At 41.7% G+C, this 18,000-nt stretch overlaps 1 protein-coding gene across 8 annotated transcripts in view; it reads right to left on the reverse strand.

The window, feature by feature from the left end:
• Positions 1-18,000, reverse strand: part of PTPRT (protein tyrosine phosphatase receptor type T) — a 1,160,687-nt gene that overhangs the window by 206,955 nt on the left and 935,732 nt on the right. For all 8 annotated transcript variants that reach the window (XM_069548590.1, XM_069548586.1, XM_069548589.1 and 5 more), the window contains exon 13: positions 6,077-6,113. In XM_069548590.1, coding sequence (XP_069404691.1) covers positions 6,077-6,113 — 37 coding nt within the window. The remainder of the gene's footprint in view (positions 1-6,076; positions 6,114-18,000) is intronic.

An 18,000-nucleotide genomic window follows, 5' to 3' on the forward strand; every position in this document is an offset into this window, starting at 1 on the left:
TTGCTACAGAAGAAATGTTGCTGAACTTTCAGGACATTCTTATAAGCCAGCTGTTAAGTCATCAATAACTTGATATTGGATTTGTGGGGATATTTACACACTAGAAATGGACAAAGACTACAAATAAAAGGCTTTTCCAAAGAGCGGGTTTATCAGCAAACCACAGGCAGGAAGTACATTCAAAAATTTTCTGTGAATGGGTAGATGATGTTGTTGCTCAGTCACTAAGTCGTGTCCAACTCTTGGCGACCCCATGGACTGCAGCGCGCCAGGCCTCCCTGTCCTTCACTATCTCCCAGAGTTTGCCCAAACTCATGTCTAGTGTGTCAGTGATGCCATCCAACCATCTCATCCTCTGTCACCCCCTTCTCCTCCTGCCTTTAATCTTTGCCAGCATCAGGGTCTTTTCCAATGAGTCAGTTCTTCACAACAGGTGGCCAAAATATTAGAGCTTCAGCTTTAGCATCAGTCCTTCCAATGAATGGGTAGATGGGGATCACTTCATTTTATTTTTTAATTTTTTGACCACTCTGTGTGCCAAACAAGATCTTAGTTCCCCAACCAGGGACTGAACCTGTGCCCCTGCATCGGGAACACAGCGTCTTAACCACTGGACTGCCAGGGAAGCCCTGGGATTACTTTAAATAGGGTGCTTCTGAGTTTCAGGAAGAGGGACCCTTAGGATCTCTGAGTCTTGCAGCAGTGAGATGCTGACCACATGCATTCCCTCATCTCAGTAGGTATGATATGCCAGGAACTTCCTGCCACGGCCAAATGTGACTGGGAAATCAGTGCCAAGGACCAAGCTGTTCCTCATCAGAGCTCTCCTCAACAGCAGCAGGGCTGGCACCTACCCCAGGAGGCCTGGCCCTGCTCAGGACCTGATGCTCCACCACCACGTGGGGTCTGGGAAGGGTCCTGCTGCCACAGACCCAGTGTCTGGTTTGTAGGGGTAGCCCTTTGCATTTACCCCCTGCCCTGGGATCCTTTCATAGATTAAGAAGAAAGGCAATGCCAAAGAATGCTCAAACTACCGCACAATTGCACTTATCTCACACGCTAGTAAAGTAATGCTCAAAATTCTCCAAGCCAGGCTTCAGCAATACATGAACCGTGAACTCCCTGATGTTCAAGCTGGTTTTAGAAAAGGCAGAAGAACCAGAGATCAAATTGCCAACATCCGCTGGATCATGGAAAAAGCAAGAGAGTTCCAAAAAAACATCTATTTCTGCTTTCTTGACTATGCCAAAGCCTTTGACTGTGTGGATCACAATCAACTGTGGAAAATTCTGAAAGAGATGGGAATACCAGACCAGCTGACCTGCCTCTTGAGAAATCTGTATGCAGGTCAGGAAGCAACAGTTAGAACTGGACATGGAACAACAGACTGGTTCCAAATAGGAAAAGGAGTACGTCAAGGCTGTATATTGTCACCCTGCTTATTTAACTTATATGCAGAGTACATCATGAGAAACGCTACGCTGGAAGAAGCACAAGCTGGAATCAAGATTGCTGGGAGAAATATCAATAACCTCAGATATGCAGATGACACCACCCTTATGGCAGAAAGTGAAGAGGAACTAAAAAGCCTCTTGATAAAAGTGAAAGAGGAGAGTGAAAAAGTTGGCTTAAAGCTCAACATTCAGAAAACGAAGATCATGGCATCCAGTCCCATCACTTCATGGCACATAGATGGGGAAACAGTGGAAACAGTGTCAGACTTTATTTTTTGGGGCTCCAAAATCACTGCAGACAGTGACTGCAGCCATGAAATTAAAAGACGCTTACTCCTTGGAAGAAAAGTTATGACCAACCTAGACAGTATATTCAAAAGCAGAGGTATTACTTTGCCAACTAAGGTCCGTCTAGTCAAGGCTTTGGTTTTTCCTGTGGTCATGTATGGATGTGAGAGTTGGACTGTGAAGAAGGCTCAGAGCCGAAGAATTGATGCTTTTGAACTGTGGTGTTGGAGAAGACTCTTGAGAGTCCCTTGGACTGCAAGGAGATCCAACCAGTCCATTCTGAAGGAGATCAGCTCTGGGTGTTCTTTGGAGGGAATGATGCTAAAGCTGAAACTCCAGTACTTTGGCCACCTCATGTGAAGAGTTGACTGATTGGAAAAGACTCTGATTGTGGGAGGGATTGGGGGCAGGAGGAGAAGGGGACGACTGAGGATGAGATGGCTGGATGGCATCATGGACTCGATGGACGTGAGTCTGAGTGAACTCCAGGAGATGGTGATGGACAGGGAGGCCTGGCGTGCTGCGATTCATGGGGTTGCAAAGAGTTGGACACGACTGAGCAACTGAACTGAACCGCTTGAGGAAGCCTTGCTTTGCTTCTGCAGAAACCCAGAGCCACACTGGACCTCAGCCTGCATCAGGGGCCCTCTTTGGCAGGGCAGTTCCTACTCAGTGCACAGACCCCAAGACTACTGGGATCACACTGTGAATGGTGAGTATGAGAGGCTTCAGTGGGAATCATGTGGCCACTGCCCCTAACTGCAAGGGACCCGTTTTGGCTTGAACTGAGTTCCCCTCAGATTCATATGTCAATGTCCTAACTGTGACCTTATCGGTAAATGGGGTCCCTGTAGAGGTGATTAGCTGAGTTAGGATGAGGTCATACTGGAGTAAGGTGGAGCCTCAATCCAATATGATCAGTGTTCATAGAAAAGGGGAGAACTGGGACAGACACGCAGAGGAAGAGCACCATGCGAAGATGACGGCAGGGGTGAGGTGAGGCACCTGCACGCCAGAGAGCGCCAATGACGGCCAGCAGTCCCCCAGACGCTGGAGAAAAGGCATGAAACAGACTCTGCCTCACAGTCTCCAAGGAGCTAACCCTGCTGACATCTCGATCTTGGATTTCTAGCCTTCAGAAGCGGGAGACAATAAATTAGGCTTTGTTTAAGCCACTTAGTTTGGAAACTCTGCAGTCGCTGAAAACTAACACAGGTCCCCGGCTTTGCAGACCTCCCGGCTGTCAGTGCTTCATCAGAGCTTGGGTGACGAACAGTGACATTACAGACAGACAAGGGTCAGAGGTGCGCGCTAGGGCCAGGGATGCTATCTAATATCGATAGAAGATGCCCTGGGCTTCTGGTCAGGTCAGAACGACCCCGAACAGCTCAGGCTGTTCCATTCTGAGTAGCAGCCCTCCCAGTTCCATGGAACTCACACAGCTGACCACAGACACTGTCTGGAATCACTAGGGTCAGGGACAGGACATTAGCAAGTTGCTTCATTGCCAAAGCAGTGGCCTCAAGCCTGCCCATGTGACTACACTACAGAGACGGGCTGCCCGCTGGCAGACGCATGAGGAAAATGCCACAGTGACAAAGAGGTGTAGGAGCTTTGAAGGAGACAGAAGGGCCATGGAATCTGTCACTGGAACTTGCTATATCCTTACTGCCTGCAAGGTTCCCACCATCATACTTTCCTCTGTTAAAAAGAAGAGCATTTTTGGCAAACCCATAAAGATGGAAATTTGATTGACAATATCAGGAAAGGGATGGGTCAAATATTGACACCTGGACTTAGTTCCTTGACACACAGTCCCCACGGGCAGGGTACGAGTTCAGAGAGGGTTCTCGTTCAGCGGACCCTGGATGCTCCAAGGGGACAGAGCAGACGCTGATCAAATATAGCTTTCCTTCCCTTTGCCTTTTCTCTGCATCACCAAGCATCCTGCTTATTTATCTGATGTGATGCTGAGAAGGAATCACTCCTTGACCTGAGGGAGATTGGCATTCCGCACTACCCAGCTCTCTACCCTACTGCCAAGAGCTGCTAGAGCCCACTTCTCCGGTTGGGGCAATGGCCCTCACTGCACAGGAAAACAAAGGCATGGAAGCCCGGAATCCACGTCTGACTCCTAACTCCTCTGAGCCCCGCCTGGGCATGGCCAGCTGGGTATTCGTACTCATGAACGCATTCCCGTCCTTTCCCCTGCCCACCTGCCATACGCACACAACACACTCCACTAAAGGAAGGCTGAAGCCTAAACATCAAACAAGAAGAGAAATCCTTATGCTAAGAAGTAGACAACTCTTTTGCTCTAGTTCTTTAAAGCTCACGTTAATCTCACAGATCAGCAATGGAACCTGGAGAAACATGGCATGGTGTGCTGTCTATCTACATGGACAGTGGGTCCTGAAATTGCCAAGAATGTATACTTTTAATTATTCTCTCTCAGGGCTTCCCTGGTGGCTCAGTGGTAAAGAATCTGCCTGCCAATGGAGGAGACATGGGTTCAATCCCTGATCCAGAATGATCCCGCATGCTAAGTCCGTGCATCACAACCATGGAGCCTGTGCTCTGGAGCCGAGGAACCGCAGCTATTGAGACCGTGCACAGACCCGGCTCATGCTCTGCAAGAAGGGAAGCCACCGTAATGAGAGGCCTGCATGCTGCAACTCGAAAGAAGACCCCGCTCACTACAACTAGAGAAAAGCCTGTGTGTCAGTGAAGACCCAGCACAGCCAAAAATAAATCACTAAATAATATTCTCACTCAAAGTCCCCACAGATACCTTTTGCCTGTCTGATCACATGTTCTCAGTTCCCAGTTCACATCACACAATTCAACAAACTCCGTTTTAGGAGGGCTTTATGTCCCAGGAGATGTCAGAATCCCACACTCCCCCCCACTCACCACCACAGGGGACAGCACTGCCATCAGCCTCTCCCATGACCTTGCGGGGAGCCATGGAGCTTACTATCACAGGGGAGGTTTCTCTGTAAGTTTCCTGCCCACTCCAGGGGGTTGCTGCAGATACTGAGCTGTCCAGCCCGAGACCAGAGCTCTAGTGCCAGCCCATGGATAACGGTCTTCTTTCTAGACGATCTGTTTTCTTCAGAGGAAAACTCTGCTGAGGCCCATAATTCGTGCCCCTTTTGTTTGCAGGCCATCAATTCTCCTTGCCTCACAAGCAGTATTTTATCTCTTTCTGTCCAGAAGCCTGAGCTCCCGAGAGAGAACACATTAGGGACATGCTGACCTCTCCTGACTTCTGTGAGAGCAGAGTGAGTTCTTATCACAGTGAACCCTGATTGCTTGTCTTCTTCCTCCTGCATCTTCCCTTTGCTGTCTACAAACTGATGTGACTTTCTTCAAAGTTACAAAACTAATGGGTGATAGGTCTTGGTGCATATTCTGTCAAATAACCATTAAATAGTCCTCTCTCTCTCCCCTCTGTTTTCTGCTATGTGTCCTTGCATGTACGTATTCACATATGTATATACATACGTGAGCCACTGTCTTTGTCTACAGTTCATGCCTATCGTTACATATCTACTTACATCTTTTCATTGCCATGGAAGTCACCTATGAAACCATATACGCTCTCAATAAATACAGGGAATAGAATGAGTTACCCAGTTTTGGTGTGTTTATACAGGGAGGATAGCTGTTAAAAATGTCAGTTCTATAACAAAAAAGATAAACCTGATTTCTAACCATTCAACCTTATAATAGGTTAAATGATAACAAACCATTCATTGATTTTTTTTTTAAAGAGTAATAAACAGAAACATGTACCAATTGAAAGAGCCAGGCAATTCAATAATAATCAGGGAAACAAAAAGTGATGAGCCTGAACAATGCTGCCTTAGTTTTGGGGATAAGTATTGAAAATGCCAACTAGACAACAATGCAGTGTTTGTTTTCTCATTACAGAAGGCACTGACACTAATCACCTCATTTTTGAAAGCTATGCGGCAACTGAATAAAATCCAACACCAGAAGATTGGTCTAACTGATGTGCAAAAAAATACCCACATAAACATAGACTCAAATACAATGAAAATATATAGTGGAAGAATATTTGAGTAAATTTATATTTACCACTGATTAATGTCCCAGTCTGTACATCCATCCATCGACTAAACAAATATGTTTTGAGCTCTTCCTATGCTTTAGGCACTGTGTTATTAATATATACCATAAGTATATAATAATACTTATATGCAAATAACTCTAGTGAAAATAACAATTCTTTCTTGTAATCTTTAGTCACTGTTGCTACAGAGAGAAGTACTTCAGTAGCTGAAGACAGACAGTGCATGCCAACATACCTTTTGTAGCCAGACGGACACAATTGATTTTGGTTTCCTGTGAATAACAAAAGTGAGATTCCAGTTAATTTGTTGTGGGTTTGGTTTTTTAATATATACAAAAATATACATATACATATTTGCATATATAGGCTTGCATTTATGTTTTTAATTTTAATTTAATATTTGTCCCTTCTATGTTCTTCCTCCAGGGGAATCGCCTTTTAATTCTATTCCTTCATTTATTTTCACACTGGTGTTACTGCCACTTCCTGGCTCTCATCACCTTATCAGTTTCTTCCCCAGACAGAACTACTTCATAAATACTGCCCAGCACAGAACAATCACCATAACACTAAGTGAGTACCCTGTGGCATGTGTGCGCTTCACTCAGCTACATGGGTTAGCAGGGGGCATCAAGGGCATCTTTGAGAAGCTTAATGGGATTGCTGGGTCATGTGGTTCTATTTTTCGCTTTTTAAGGAACCGCCACACTGTCCTCCATAGTGGCTATATCAATTTACATTCCCACAGACAGTGCCAAAGGGTTCCCTGTTCTGTACACTCTCTTCAGCATTTACTGTTTGTAGACTTTTTGGTGATGGCCATTCTGACCAGTGTGAGGTGATACCTCACTGTAGTTTTGATCTGCAGAATCCAATGCTTTCTTGCTAATGCCCACATGTGAAGAACTACTGCATCTTGAAGGCACTGTCTTAGTCAGGATTAGTTTAGTTTAGTTGTTAGTCATGTCCCACTCTTTGCGAACCCATGGACTATAGCCTGCCAGGCTCCTCTGTCCATGGAATTCTGCAGACAAGAATACTGGCGTGGATGGCCTTTTCTGTCTCCAGGGGGTCTTCCTAATCCAGGGATTGAACTCGTATCTCCTGTGTCTCCTGCACTGCAGGTGGATTCTTTGCCATCTGAGCCAACAGGGAAGCCTTAGTCAGGAATATGCAGAAGTGATAAAACCCACGAAATCCATGGGCTACAAACAGCAAAGGTTTATTTTCCACTCAAACAACATGTCCAATATAGGAGTACGGTGGGTCTGAGGGGGAGCTGATGGTGGTGGCTGGAGGATACTGTCATCATTGTAGCCACTAAAAGACCAAGGCTGCTTCCTCCGTTTAAATATAATGCTTCAGTGTTCACTGAGGCCAGAGAAAGGGATGATGGTAAGTTTAGTAAGAACTGGCAACTAAAGGCTTGACATTAGAAGTAACACGTTTACTTTGACACAGGTTCCACCAGCTGGAGTGAGTCTAAGGGCCATGCCTGACTTCAGCGACACAGGAATTGGAGTGCTCCAGGAACCAAAAAGAGAAACGATAATGTCTGCAGCAGAGTGTATTTCATCCATGCACACCTCTGAATGCTAGGAACTGTCCCTCCTACCAAACCCAAGTATGACTCCCTCGTGGTCTTGATTCTACTCTGTAGCCCACAGAAAGTCTGCCTTTGCTTGTGTAGGAAAGATGTCTGGATACTGCCAGACAGTTCTCAAGTTCACTAGCATTCTTTTTCAACAGTTCCTCAGATGATCAAAGTTCAAGTCCTCTGAACCAAATTAATGCTCATCCCAAGACATCCTCCAGTTTGTCCCTCTTAGTGAGACGGGACTAGAACATGAAGCAACAGTCTATGTGTAGGCTTGTCAATATATGATTACCTAGATTATCACTATTTTCAATTTTTTTCTTACTTAAACTGTGCTTCTAATAACATAGCCAACATTTCACATTTTCATTGGTCACAATGAATATGTCAGCAACTCTTTCCCACCAAAAAAAGAAAAAAAATTTGCCTGCTTCTACATATCTATGTGGTCCTATTATGAATCTCAAGCACAGAGTCAAACTTGGAGCTGTTGAAGTCTATCCTCTTTGATTTGGTGACTAGAGCCTATTACCATATTATCTTCACCATCTGCAACTTTGGGGACATGATTTTTCAACTTTATCCAGATCAGTAATATAAGTAGTAACCTAGAAAATGCCAATAACAGACTCAACGGTATGTACTAGAATCCCTCTTCCAGGTTGGCATTCATCTGTTCATCAGAATATCTGGTTGGTTATGCAACAGTTACTCGCTGTCTCAATTGCTTAAGAACTCAGACTCTACTGCGGTTATTTTTCCAAAAACATAGCTTGAGAACAGAGTCAAAAATCACTTCAGATCCTGATGCTCTGTCTACTGCATTTCCCCAGTCAGTTCAAGAATTATCTTAAAGAAAGAAGGTTGAGTTGACATGACTTGTTCTTTGGAACAAGTGTTTCCTTTTTTTTTTTTTTCCTGTGCTGAAAGTGTTACTTTTTAAAATAAATAATTGTTTTATTTTAAAAAATGGAAAATGCAGAAATGTTAAAAGAGCATGACATATTATGATTCAAATACATGGAATATTCATTTGAAGTGTGCTTATATTTCAAGGGAAAAAAAAAGTTTTTTTAAAAGAACATATCCAGGAGACAGAAAGAAAGAAGAGAGAAAAGAGTAGAACTCTCTAACTGAGAGGGGATGAATCGGGAGAGGAGCACTGACGTGTGTACACTGCTGGCTGTAAAACAGACAGCTGGCAGGAAGCTGCTGTGCAGCACAGGGAACTTAGCTTGGTGTTCTGTGATGACCTAAACGGGTGGGATTTGGAGGAAGGCGATGTACATATACATATAGCTGATTCACTTCGTTGTACAGAAGAAACTAATACAACTTTGCAAAGCAATTATACTCCAAAAATAAAATTAAAAATTGAGATGCCGAAAAAGCTCAAGTCACAAATGAGTTAAAACTTAAAAATGATGATGAAAGTGAGCAAACTAATTTTTTTTTCGTTTGTTTTCATGTTTGGAGGTAGAACACAGTTCTTCAGCTCCTGTTGGCTTCCATATCTGTTCTTTGGCTTAAACAAAGGTCGGTGAACTGGACACTGAGATGGCTAAAGAAGAAAGCACGACATCCAGAGAACTGAGAAACTGTGTTGGATGGGACGTGCCAAGAGATAAGAAAGATCTCCAACTTTATACTAATACAAAGAAAAAAAAAAAAGATTTTGCAAGTACTGTATCAGGAAACTTGTCAATTCTGTGTAAGACTGTTAATATAGCAATGGGCAATACAGTGAGGTCTTCACTGATGGGGGTAATTTATAAATATGTATCTAGACTTAAAGAGAGTCAACCTAATCTCTTTATATCTAAGAATCTATTCTTATGGAAGGACCTTAAATGCAGAAGAAGCTTTATATTCAAAGTCACTGCTTCCAGTATTCTTTATAAAAGTGAAAATGAAGAGGAACATATCTGCCTAACTCTCTCTACACAGTGGAGGTCTCTCTACACAGTGGAGTTTTATAAGGCTGATAATGAAAATGGTTGAGACCCATGTAACAACATGCAGTAATATACATAAGAAAATAATAAATGAATAAAGCACAGTTTTTATCCAACATGCAAATCTAAGCATTTAAAAAATAAGTCCTAAAGGAAATATACTAAATCTTAAAAATGGTTGCACAGTGAAGTATAACATGTTGATACATGCAGACAAATGCACTAATTTTCAATGCAGTTTGCCAAATCTTTCACAAAGTGAACACACACTTTAGGACCAGCATCCAGATCAAAACACCCTAAATTACCAGCACCTCAGAAAAACCCTTCATACTCCTTCTGGGTCACTTCCTCCCCACAAAGGTGAAGGCTAACGTGTCTTTTGTGGGACTCAACGGACATGAGTTTGAGTAAACTCTGGGAGCTGGTGATGGACAGGGAAGCCTGGTGTGCTGCAGTCCATGGAGTCACAAAGAGTTGGATGCAACTGAGTAACTGAACTAAACTCGTTTACAAATGTGTCCCAGTAAAGGGAATATTGGGTAGCCACAACAAGTTTATTCTACCGCCTTCTTACTGGATCATTTAAAGAACTTTCTAATTCTCCTTAGACTCATCTTCACTGCCAAAGCTGCATGCATGAAAGCGAGCCATTTCCTAACACTATGTCCTCCACCTGAATCTATTAAACTGTTTTCTATCATCTAAAGCACTTGTCTGATTATGTTTAACCCTCCTCGGCTCTCACAAACATGACGCTGACATATCTGTTTTCTCCCAAGTTCCTGACATCTTTAATTCCATAACCAATTTGTCTTTGTTGGTTAGGATCAGGTACAGAATAACAAAGTCCTGAGTCACTCCCTTGACCTTCCAGGTGATTGAACTGTTAGCAAGCAAGTCAGGAACATGCTGGAAATTCTGCCTCCAATCACACAGGAAGTCTGGCCTGTGGACATTTACCCAATCAGTTCTGTAAAAAAGAAATGAGTACTTTCCTTGTGTCAGATTATATAAGGCTTTGGAAAGAGAAAAAGCATTTGGTGCCTTCTCTGTTCCATCTCCACAGTACAAGACAATTTCATGTTCCCATTATTTTAGCCTCACTCACATTCCACTTCCTACTCTAGACTTGCAAATCTGCACACAGGAATGTATCACCTTGGGGTAGAATATACTGTCCTAACTGTTGGGCTTCTGTTGAGACCTGCTTCTACTCAAGGATCTGCTAGTGTTGGGACTTTTCCAGCAGGCCAGTGTTAAAGACTCCACACTTCCGATGCAGGGGGCTCAGGTTACACGTTGCAAGGCAGAGCCAAAAAGCTAAAAAAAAAAAAAAGGATCTGCCAGTGCAGTGCAATAGAGCAGCTCGTTGCCCCTCTCTGTGGCTCAATTTTCCCACCAATGAAATGACAGAGGAATGGACGGGGAAGCCCACTTTGGTAGAGTAGGTGGGATATTCTAAGGTTGCTTCCAGTTCTTTCAGTACACTATCTTCTTGACATCTTATCACCCACCTCACAACAAACGAGCTTTTTTTTTTTTTTTTTTTGAATCAAAATGCCTTATACCTATACCTACTTACCTACTTATAACCTCTATTTAGAGACTAGGCCAAGTCTGACTCACTCAACCATCCACTTATCCATCCATCCTTCAACTCCTTACTGAAATTATAGGCTCTCTAATTCAAGGGCTTATAGGAACTGCTGTCTATTATCCAGGAGGACTTAGATTACATTGTACTCCCAACCTGGTCAAGAAGCCCCTGTACCTGGGGAATACATAAAATTCTCACTGCACCATCAGACTGCCCTACTTAATAAGGTGGGGATTCAGCCCTGATCTCATCATTTTCAAAGACTTTTCCCAGTTGCCCTAACTCACATTTTTGCCTTCTTTAAGACTAAGCTGTCTCAGCTCATATGATGAGCTTTAGCCCTAACCCGAGTCTTTCTACAGTTATCACATCTTCTTAGGCTTGTGCCTTCATTTTTCTCTAAGACTGGGACCCCCACTTAACTCCTCGTTCATTTGGTCAATCAACAAGCATGCACTGACATGATCATCACTGAAAACGTTCATCATTACGGAATGCTCACTGCATGCCAGGCACTGTGCTGCATACACGGGGATGAGCAGAGCAGACGTGGTCCCCATCCTCACGAAGCATGCAAACATTACCTTTCTAATACTTGCAGCAAACATCAGATAACGATTCTCATGAGTAAACACCTGATTACAAGTTACAATAAACACTATTAAGAGAAGTGCTGGGTGCTATATATGTGTCCAGAAGATGACAAGGGATGTGGGTGGGAAAGAAAGAGGGCTTACCATGTTGAGCAAGAACTATTTAACCTAATACCTGGAAAATAAGTACCATGGAAGGGTGTCCCAGACTCAGGGAAAGATGCACAAAGGCCTGGGAGTGGGAAAACACGAGCTGCAGTCAAAGACATAAAGAAGTCTGGGGTGTTTACATCATCATGAAGTACTCAGAGAATGAGATCAGATGAAGCTAGAGGCATAAGCTTGGTAGAGCCTTTTAGACTGTAGGGTTTTGGTCTACATTTTAAGAACAACAGACAGCTATCAAAGATGAACGAGCAAGGATAAAATTTTCAGACTTTTTTTTTTTTAATGCAGAGGCTGCTGTAGAGAGAACAGACTTTCATTGCAAGAGAAGCTAGTAGTTGGGGAGAGGATGATGGTGACACCTAACCGAGAGATACTAGTGCCTTGGACCAGGAGATTGGCTGCAGAGATCCTGCCTGCCTCTCACCTTTGGAAAGCATCTCTCAGCTTTGCTTGACCCCAGTGTCCTTCACCACCTCCCCACTCCCCCCATGTTTCTGGGGCTGATACACACTGGGTCCTCAGTCTAGGCTCTCTGCAACCCAATTTCCCATGATGCTCTTCCAGTGCCCTGATCCCTAAGCTGTTGTTTGGCCTCGATGTGGCTCATTCACTTAGCATGACAGTCCCTGAAAGCATCAGTAAGGAAAAAAACAAAAAAGAGGAAGGCTCTCTTTTCCTAAGGTACGTGTTTTGAATATTGTATTTTTCATTCTTATAACAAGTCTGAAATGGATAGCACAATGCCCCACTTTTCTTTTCGTGTGAAACAAGATTAAATAAAATTTCCCAGGGTTACTCAGATAGTAAGCCAAGCAAAATACCCTTTAAGCAAATGGCCTTCTTTTCTGAGGTATCTGTTGGCAAATATGTCTGACATGAGGTCAGAGGCCCTGCTTTCTTGGCTTGTCCACAGGCAGACAGGGATGATAGAGCAGAGTCACATTTTGAAAAACAGGCCAAGCAATTTGTATGAAGAAATTCTGTTTTGACCCGAAACAGGACCCTGAGAAATCAGAAAGCCAGTGATGGAAAAGGAAAGCAGAGATCTGCCTCTGGAAACTGAGCAGCCCAGAACCATTAGAACTAGGTCACCTGGCAGGCCCATCCTCTGGAGGAAAATGCGTGAGGGATGCCTTTTAAGGCATGAAAGGGACAGAGTTTCCTTTGAGATATAACTTCCTAATAAACACGTATGCTGCAATCTGCAAACCTGCAGTCACCAACAAGGGGCAAAGCAAAGCTGCAGGATGAAGGCGACTTGGCTGTTGGTGGCATATTCTTCTCACTGATAGGTGTTCATCACCAACCTTATTAGATTTTCCTTGAAGGCAACAGGTCCTGCTTCAGGCAATAGCCGTAGCCCTGACCCCGACTCTAGGGAATGAAACTCCCAAGTCATTTATTGCATTTTATAAATGCAAGCCATTTATTCAGAAAAGTCACTGTTAGACTCAAGCTCTGAAAATCTTCTGTGTTCTCTCTCTAGATGCAGACTCAATTGGCTTAACTCACTAGTGCTCTGGAACTTCCCTCAATCTGACTGCTCTCATCAAGGCCAACGAAGGCTTTCATATGGTCAGCTCTAAAAATCACTTCTCCAACCACATCATCCTTAATGTCTCATCAATAGCAACTGATTACTTTCTCTTTGACTCTTTTTCCTCTTGCCTTTGAGATCACTCTACTCTCAGCTTTCTCTCTTACCTCACTGTCTGCTCCTAATCCTTTTATTTTTTAAATTTAAATTTTATTTTATTTGGCCAGACATTTATCATCTGCTTAACCTCCAAATATTGGAGTGGTCTCATTGTATATCCTTCTTCATCTGTATTCCAATTTTCTCAATAAAAGTTTACATTTAGTTACAAGGCATTCAGTATTAAATCCTTAGGATGCTCAAATTTCTAACAATGGTATTCCAGAGATTCAGGCACATATATCCACATACTTATAATAACTTTACAAATCTCCAAAAGAGAACTCTGTTATTCCCTTCCCTTCTGTGCCAGATCTTATATCTACCAGTTTTCCCCATTTCAGTAAATGTAACCATTATCTATCCAGTTGACTAAGTAAAAAACCTGGGAGTCATCTTTGATTCTTCTAGTTCCATAATTTCCCACAAGCAATCCACAGTCAATTCCTGCTGACTCTTAATAGATGAAGAAAATGGTAACCATCTAAAATCAAATCTCCCCATATATCTTTCAAAAAAAAAAAAAAAACAGGAAAACAAGAAAAAAAATAAAGCTATACATAATTCACAACCTCAAGATCATTAAAATACACAGAACCCTCAAAACGTCATAGTCCCTGTTAGTAGAAAAACAAGCAGTGCAGTTGAATGAAGCATTTCTAAGGCTCTCATCATAAGCTTTTGTGGAGAGCCAGGGCTGTAAGGAGAAACTACATGAAAGAGAGAAAAGCTAAGCTGGTAGAGGTCATAAGGTTTTATAAAATGATCTTCAGAAAGACCAAGTTCCTATGTGTGACAATTCTGAAAAAGAATCCTGCCAGAATAAGGAAATGACTACATGAAAACAACTTGAAAGTCATACATAATTCAAGGTGGTGATCTTCCATAGGCATCACTTATGGGGGGAAAAAGGGTAAAAAGGAAGGAGAAGTATCTCTGGGAGACTGGATAATGAAAAGCAAAGAGGCAAAAGGGGGGAATTTTAAGACTCTGTAGTCAAGAGAGAACAACAACAGCGACAACAAGTCAGAGAGCAGAAAAAACTGTCATTTCTCGTGATACAAAAAACTCAGTCATCCATTAAAAAAACACACATCACTACCTTATCAGAATATATAATCCTTTTTAATTTTTTTATTATCTTTTATTTTAAATAACTTCTCTGATAATTTTATTTTTTTACTAGCTTCTTGGATTTTTTTAAATTTATTTATTTTAATTGGAGGTTAATTACTTTGCAATATAACCCTGGATGAGAGACAGCAAAAGAGACACATGTATAGAACAGTCTTTTGGACTCTGTGGGAGAGGGAGAGGGTGGGATGATTTGGGAGAATGGCACTGAAACATGTATAATATATTTGAAATGAATCGCCAGTCCAGGTTCGATGCATGATACTGGATGCTTGGGGCTGGTGCACTGAGACGACCCAGAGGGATGGTATGGGAAGGGAGGAGGGAGGGGGTTTCAGGATGGGGAACACGTGTATACCTGTGTCGGATTCATGTTGACGTATAATCCTTTTTTAAATTTAAATTTTATTTTATTTGGCCAGACACATATTATTTTTAATAAATAATTTTATTTAATTTTATTTTATTTGGCCAGACCCCCAAATATTGGTGTGGTCTCATTTTTTATATCTCTTTTCATCTGTATCTCAATTTTCTCAATAAAAGATTACATGAAGTTACAAGGTTTTAAGTCTTAAATCCTTATGATGCTCAAATTTCTGTTTCTAACAATGGTATTCCACAGATTCAGGCTCACATATCCACCTACTACTGTGTTTTTGAACCTCAAATTTACAAAATGAATGAGTGGAAGGAAGCAAATAAAGCTATTATATAAGAAGAAAACAGAAAATAAAAGTAAAAACATCCCAGGTGATAAAAATCCACCTCCTCTCCCAAAATCAAAACTCAGAAGAAAACTGTAGCACAGTACGCCAAAAGGAATGAAGTCTTTGCAAACAACTTTGAAGTAGAAATGGAAATATTAACAACTGAAATCCATAAAGAATTAGGGAAAAGAGTTGACTCAAATCGGAGGGGAAAAGAAAACAAAAATGAAAGCACTCAGAAATGAAGATTAAATGACAAGATAGCTAAGGGAAATTTTTAATAAGAGGTATCGAAGAAAGAGAAAGACAACCAAGGGAATGAAAATGAGATCGAAAATGAAGTAACAAGGGCCTGTGAAAAAGGGCTTAAAGAGAAGAGAAAGAAGATCTGATACATGTATACTTGAAATCTCTGAGAAGGCAGATTAAGTAATAAGCAAAAATTTGTAACAAAAATCTGAGGAAAACATATGAAGAGATGACCTGAGGCCACACCCTGAAAGGACTCAAAAGACCTGAAAGATCTATTCCAAGATCCTAGAAAAACTACTGAACTTAAAAAAAAAAAAAAAGTTTCAAAGGCTTAAGGCAAAAAGGATGAAACAATTTACAAGGGCAACAGAATTAGGCTATCATGAGCTGTCTCCAAAGCAACATACAGGACAAAAAATATGAAGCAGCATTTTCAAGAAACTTAAAGAAATTATGAACCAAGGGTTTTATAGCTAGCCAAGTATTATTCAATTATTAAAACTATAGAAAAACAACTTGCAACATTCAATCACTCAGAGATTCCTGTACTCATGAGTCTTCCTTGAGAAGTATAACAGAAGATAAGCTTCATTCAACAAAGAGATGACTGAGGAAGTTTTGGCAAAAGGTTTGATGGTAAGCGTTTAATATATTTAATTGTAAATCTCAGGCTAAAGGAAGGTAGGGGCATGGCTGAAAGCAGAATATGTAAATGTTATATGGAGGGAGGTGGGAGGGGGTTCATGTTTGGGAACGCATGTAAGAATTAAAGATTTTAAAATTTAAAAAATAAAAAACTTAAAATAAAATAAAATAAAATAATGGAAGTGAAAATGAGAGAGAGGAGAAACAGGGTAAGAGAAGGAAGATGAGAGTGGAGTAAGTTCACTGCCTGCTGTATGGGCAACAGATGAAGTCAAGGCACACCACCCAAAACCGACCAAGCAGTGATGTCTGCAAGATGGCAGAGTAAGTCTGCGCACTCCTCTTTCCAAAGAAACATCATTTTGACCACCACCCCTGGATGAGAGTGCCTTTGTGGGAATTTGGAAGTCCAGAAGAGAGGACCCAGCCCCCCAGTGGAGCAAAAAGTCTGATAACAAAAGCACTGAACAGTCACACTTTACCTTTCTCCCAAAGTGGCTCAGCTCAGTGCCATGAGAGACCCCACAGGGGAAACGAGAGCATCGTGAGTGACCCGCTCCCCCAGCTATGCAAGATGCTGCCCAAGAGGCCTATTTCTATCATCTCAACCTGAAAACCGAGCAGACCAGCACAGATGAATAGCATGGGGCAGCCAGGACCTGGGAAAAGATAATGTCATATATACAGATGATAGACTATTAATGACCTTAAAAAGTAGGAGAACCTGTTATTTGCAACAACATGGATGAACCCGGAGGACACTAGACTGAGTGAAACAAGACAGACACAGAAGAACAAATAGTGCATGATTTCACTTCTATGTGGAATTGGGGAAAGTTGAACATATAAAAGCAGACAGTGGTAGTTGCAGGGGCCAGAGCGCAGGGGAAATGCGGAGACGCTGATCCAAGAGTTAAACAGGATGCATAAGTTTTGGAAGTTTGTATATTACTTGCTTTTCATACTCGGAATCTGCTAAGAGAGTAGATCTTAAGTACTCACACCACACACAATGGTGACTATGAGAGGTGATGAATTTGTTAATTAGCGTGATTATGGCAATCATTTTACAATGGAAAGAAGGGTAAAGGGACAAATTAGGGGTATGGGATTAACAGATACTAACTACTATGGATAAAATAGATGAGCAACAAGGATATACTGTATAACTCAGGGAGTTACAGCAATTATCTTGTAATAACTTATAACGGAGTATAATCTTCAAAAACACTGAATCACTATGCTGTACACCTGAAACTAATATAATATTATAAATCAACTGTACTTCGAAAAGAACCCAAAACAAACCATAATGTCCATCATGTTGTACATCTTAAATATACACAATTCTTATTTTTTAATTACACCTCAGTAATGCTGGGAAAAATGCTGGCAGGAAGAGGTTAAATAAGAAAGGATAAAACACATTGAAAAGTATAAGAAAAAAGATAACAACAAAAATAAAAAGCTTTCTAAACATCAAAAGAAATTTTGAAATAAAAGAGGAAAACACATCAGCAAGAATTACAAAATTAACATAGTAAATTATGACATGAAGAATATGTGATAGATTTGAAACCAAACATATCAGTCACATCAACAAACGTGAATGGGTTTAACCCATATAATTGCATAGGAAAGATTTCAAAGGTCTCATAAAGCAAGACCCAACTATCTGGTTTATAAAGGGCTTCCCTGGTGGCTCAGACAGTAAAGAATCTGCCTGCAATGCAGCCTGGGTTCAATGCTTGGGTTGGGAAGATCCCCTGGAGAAGGGAATGGCTATCAATATTCTTGCCTGGAGAATTC

The sequence above is a fragment of the Ovis canadensis genome, chromosome 13, assembly GCF_042477335.2.
Source record: "Ovis canadensis isolate MfBH-ARS-UI-01 breed Bighorn chromosome 13, ARS-UI_OviCan_v2, whole genome shotgun sequence".
In the NCBI taxonomy this organism is placed as follows: Eukaryota; Metazoa; Chordata; class Mammalia; order Artiodactyla; family Bovidae; genus Ovis; species Ovis canadensis.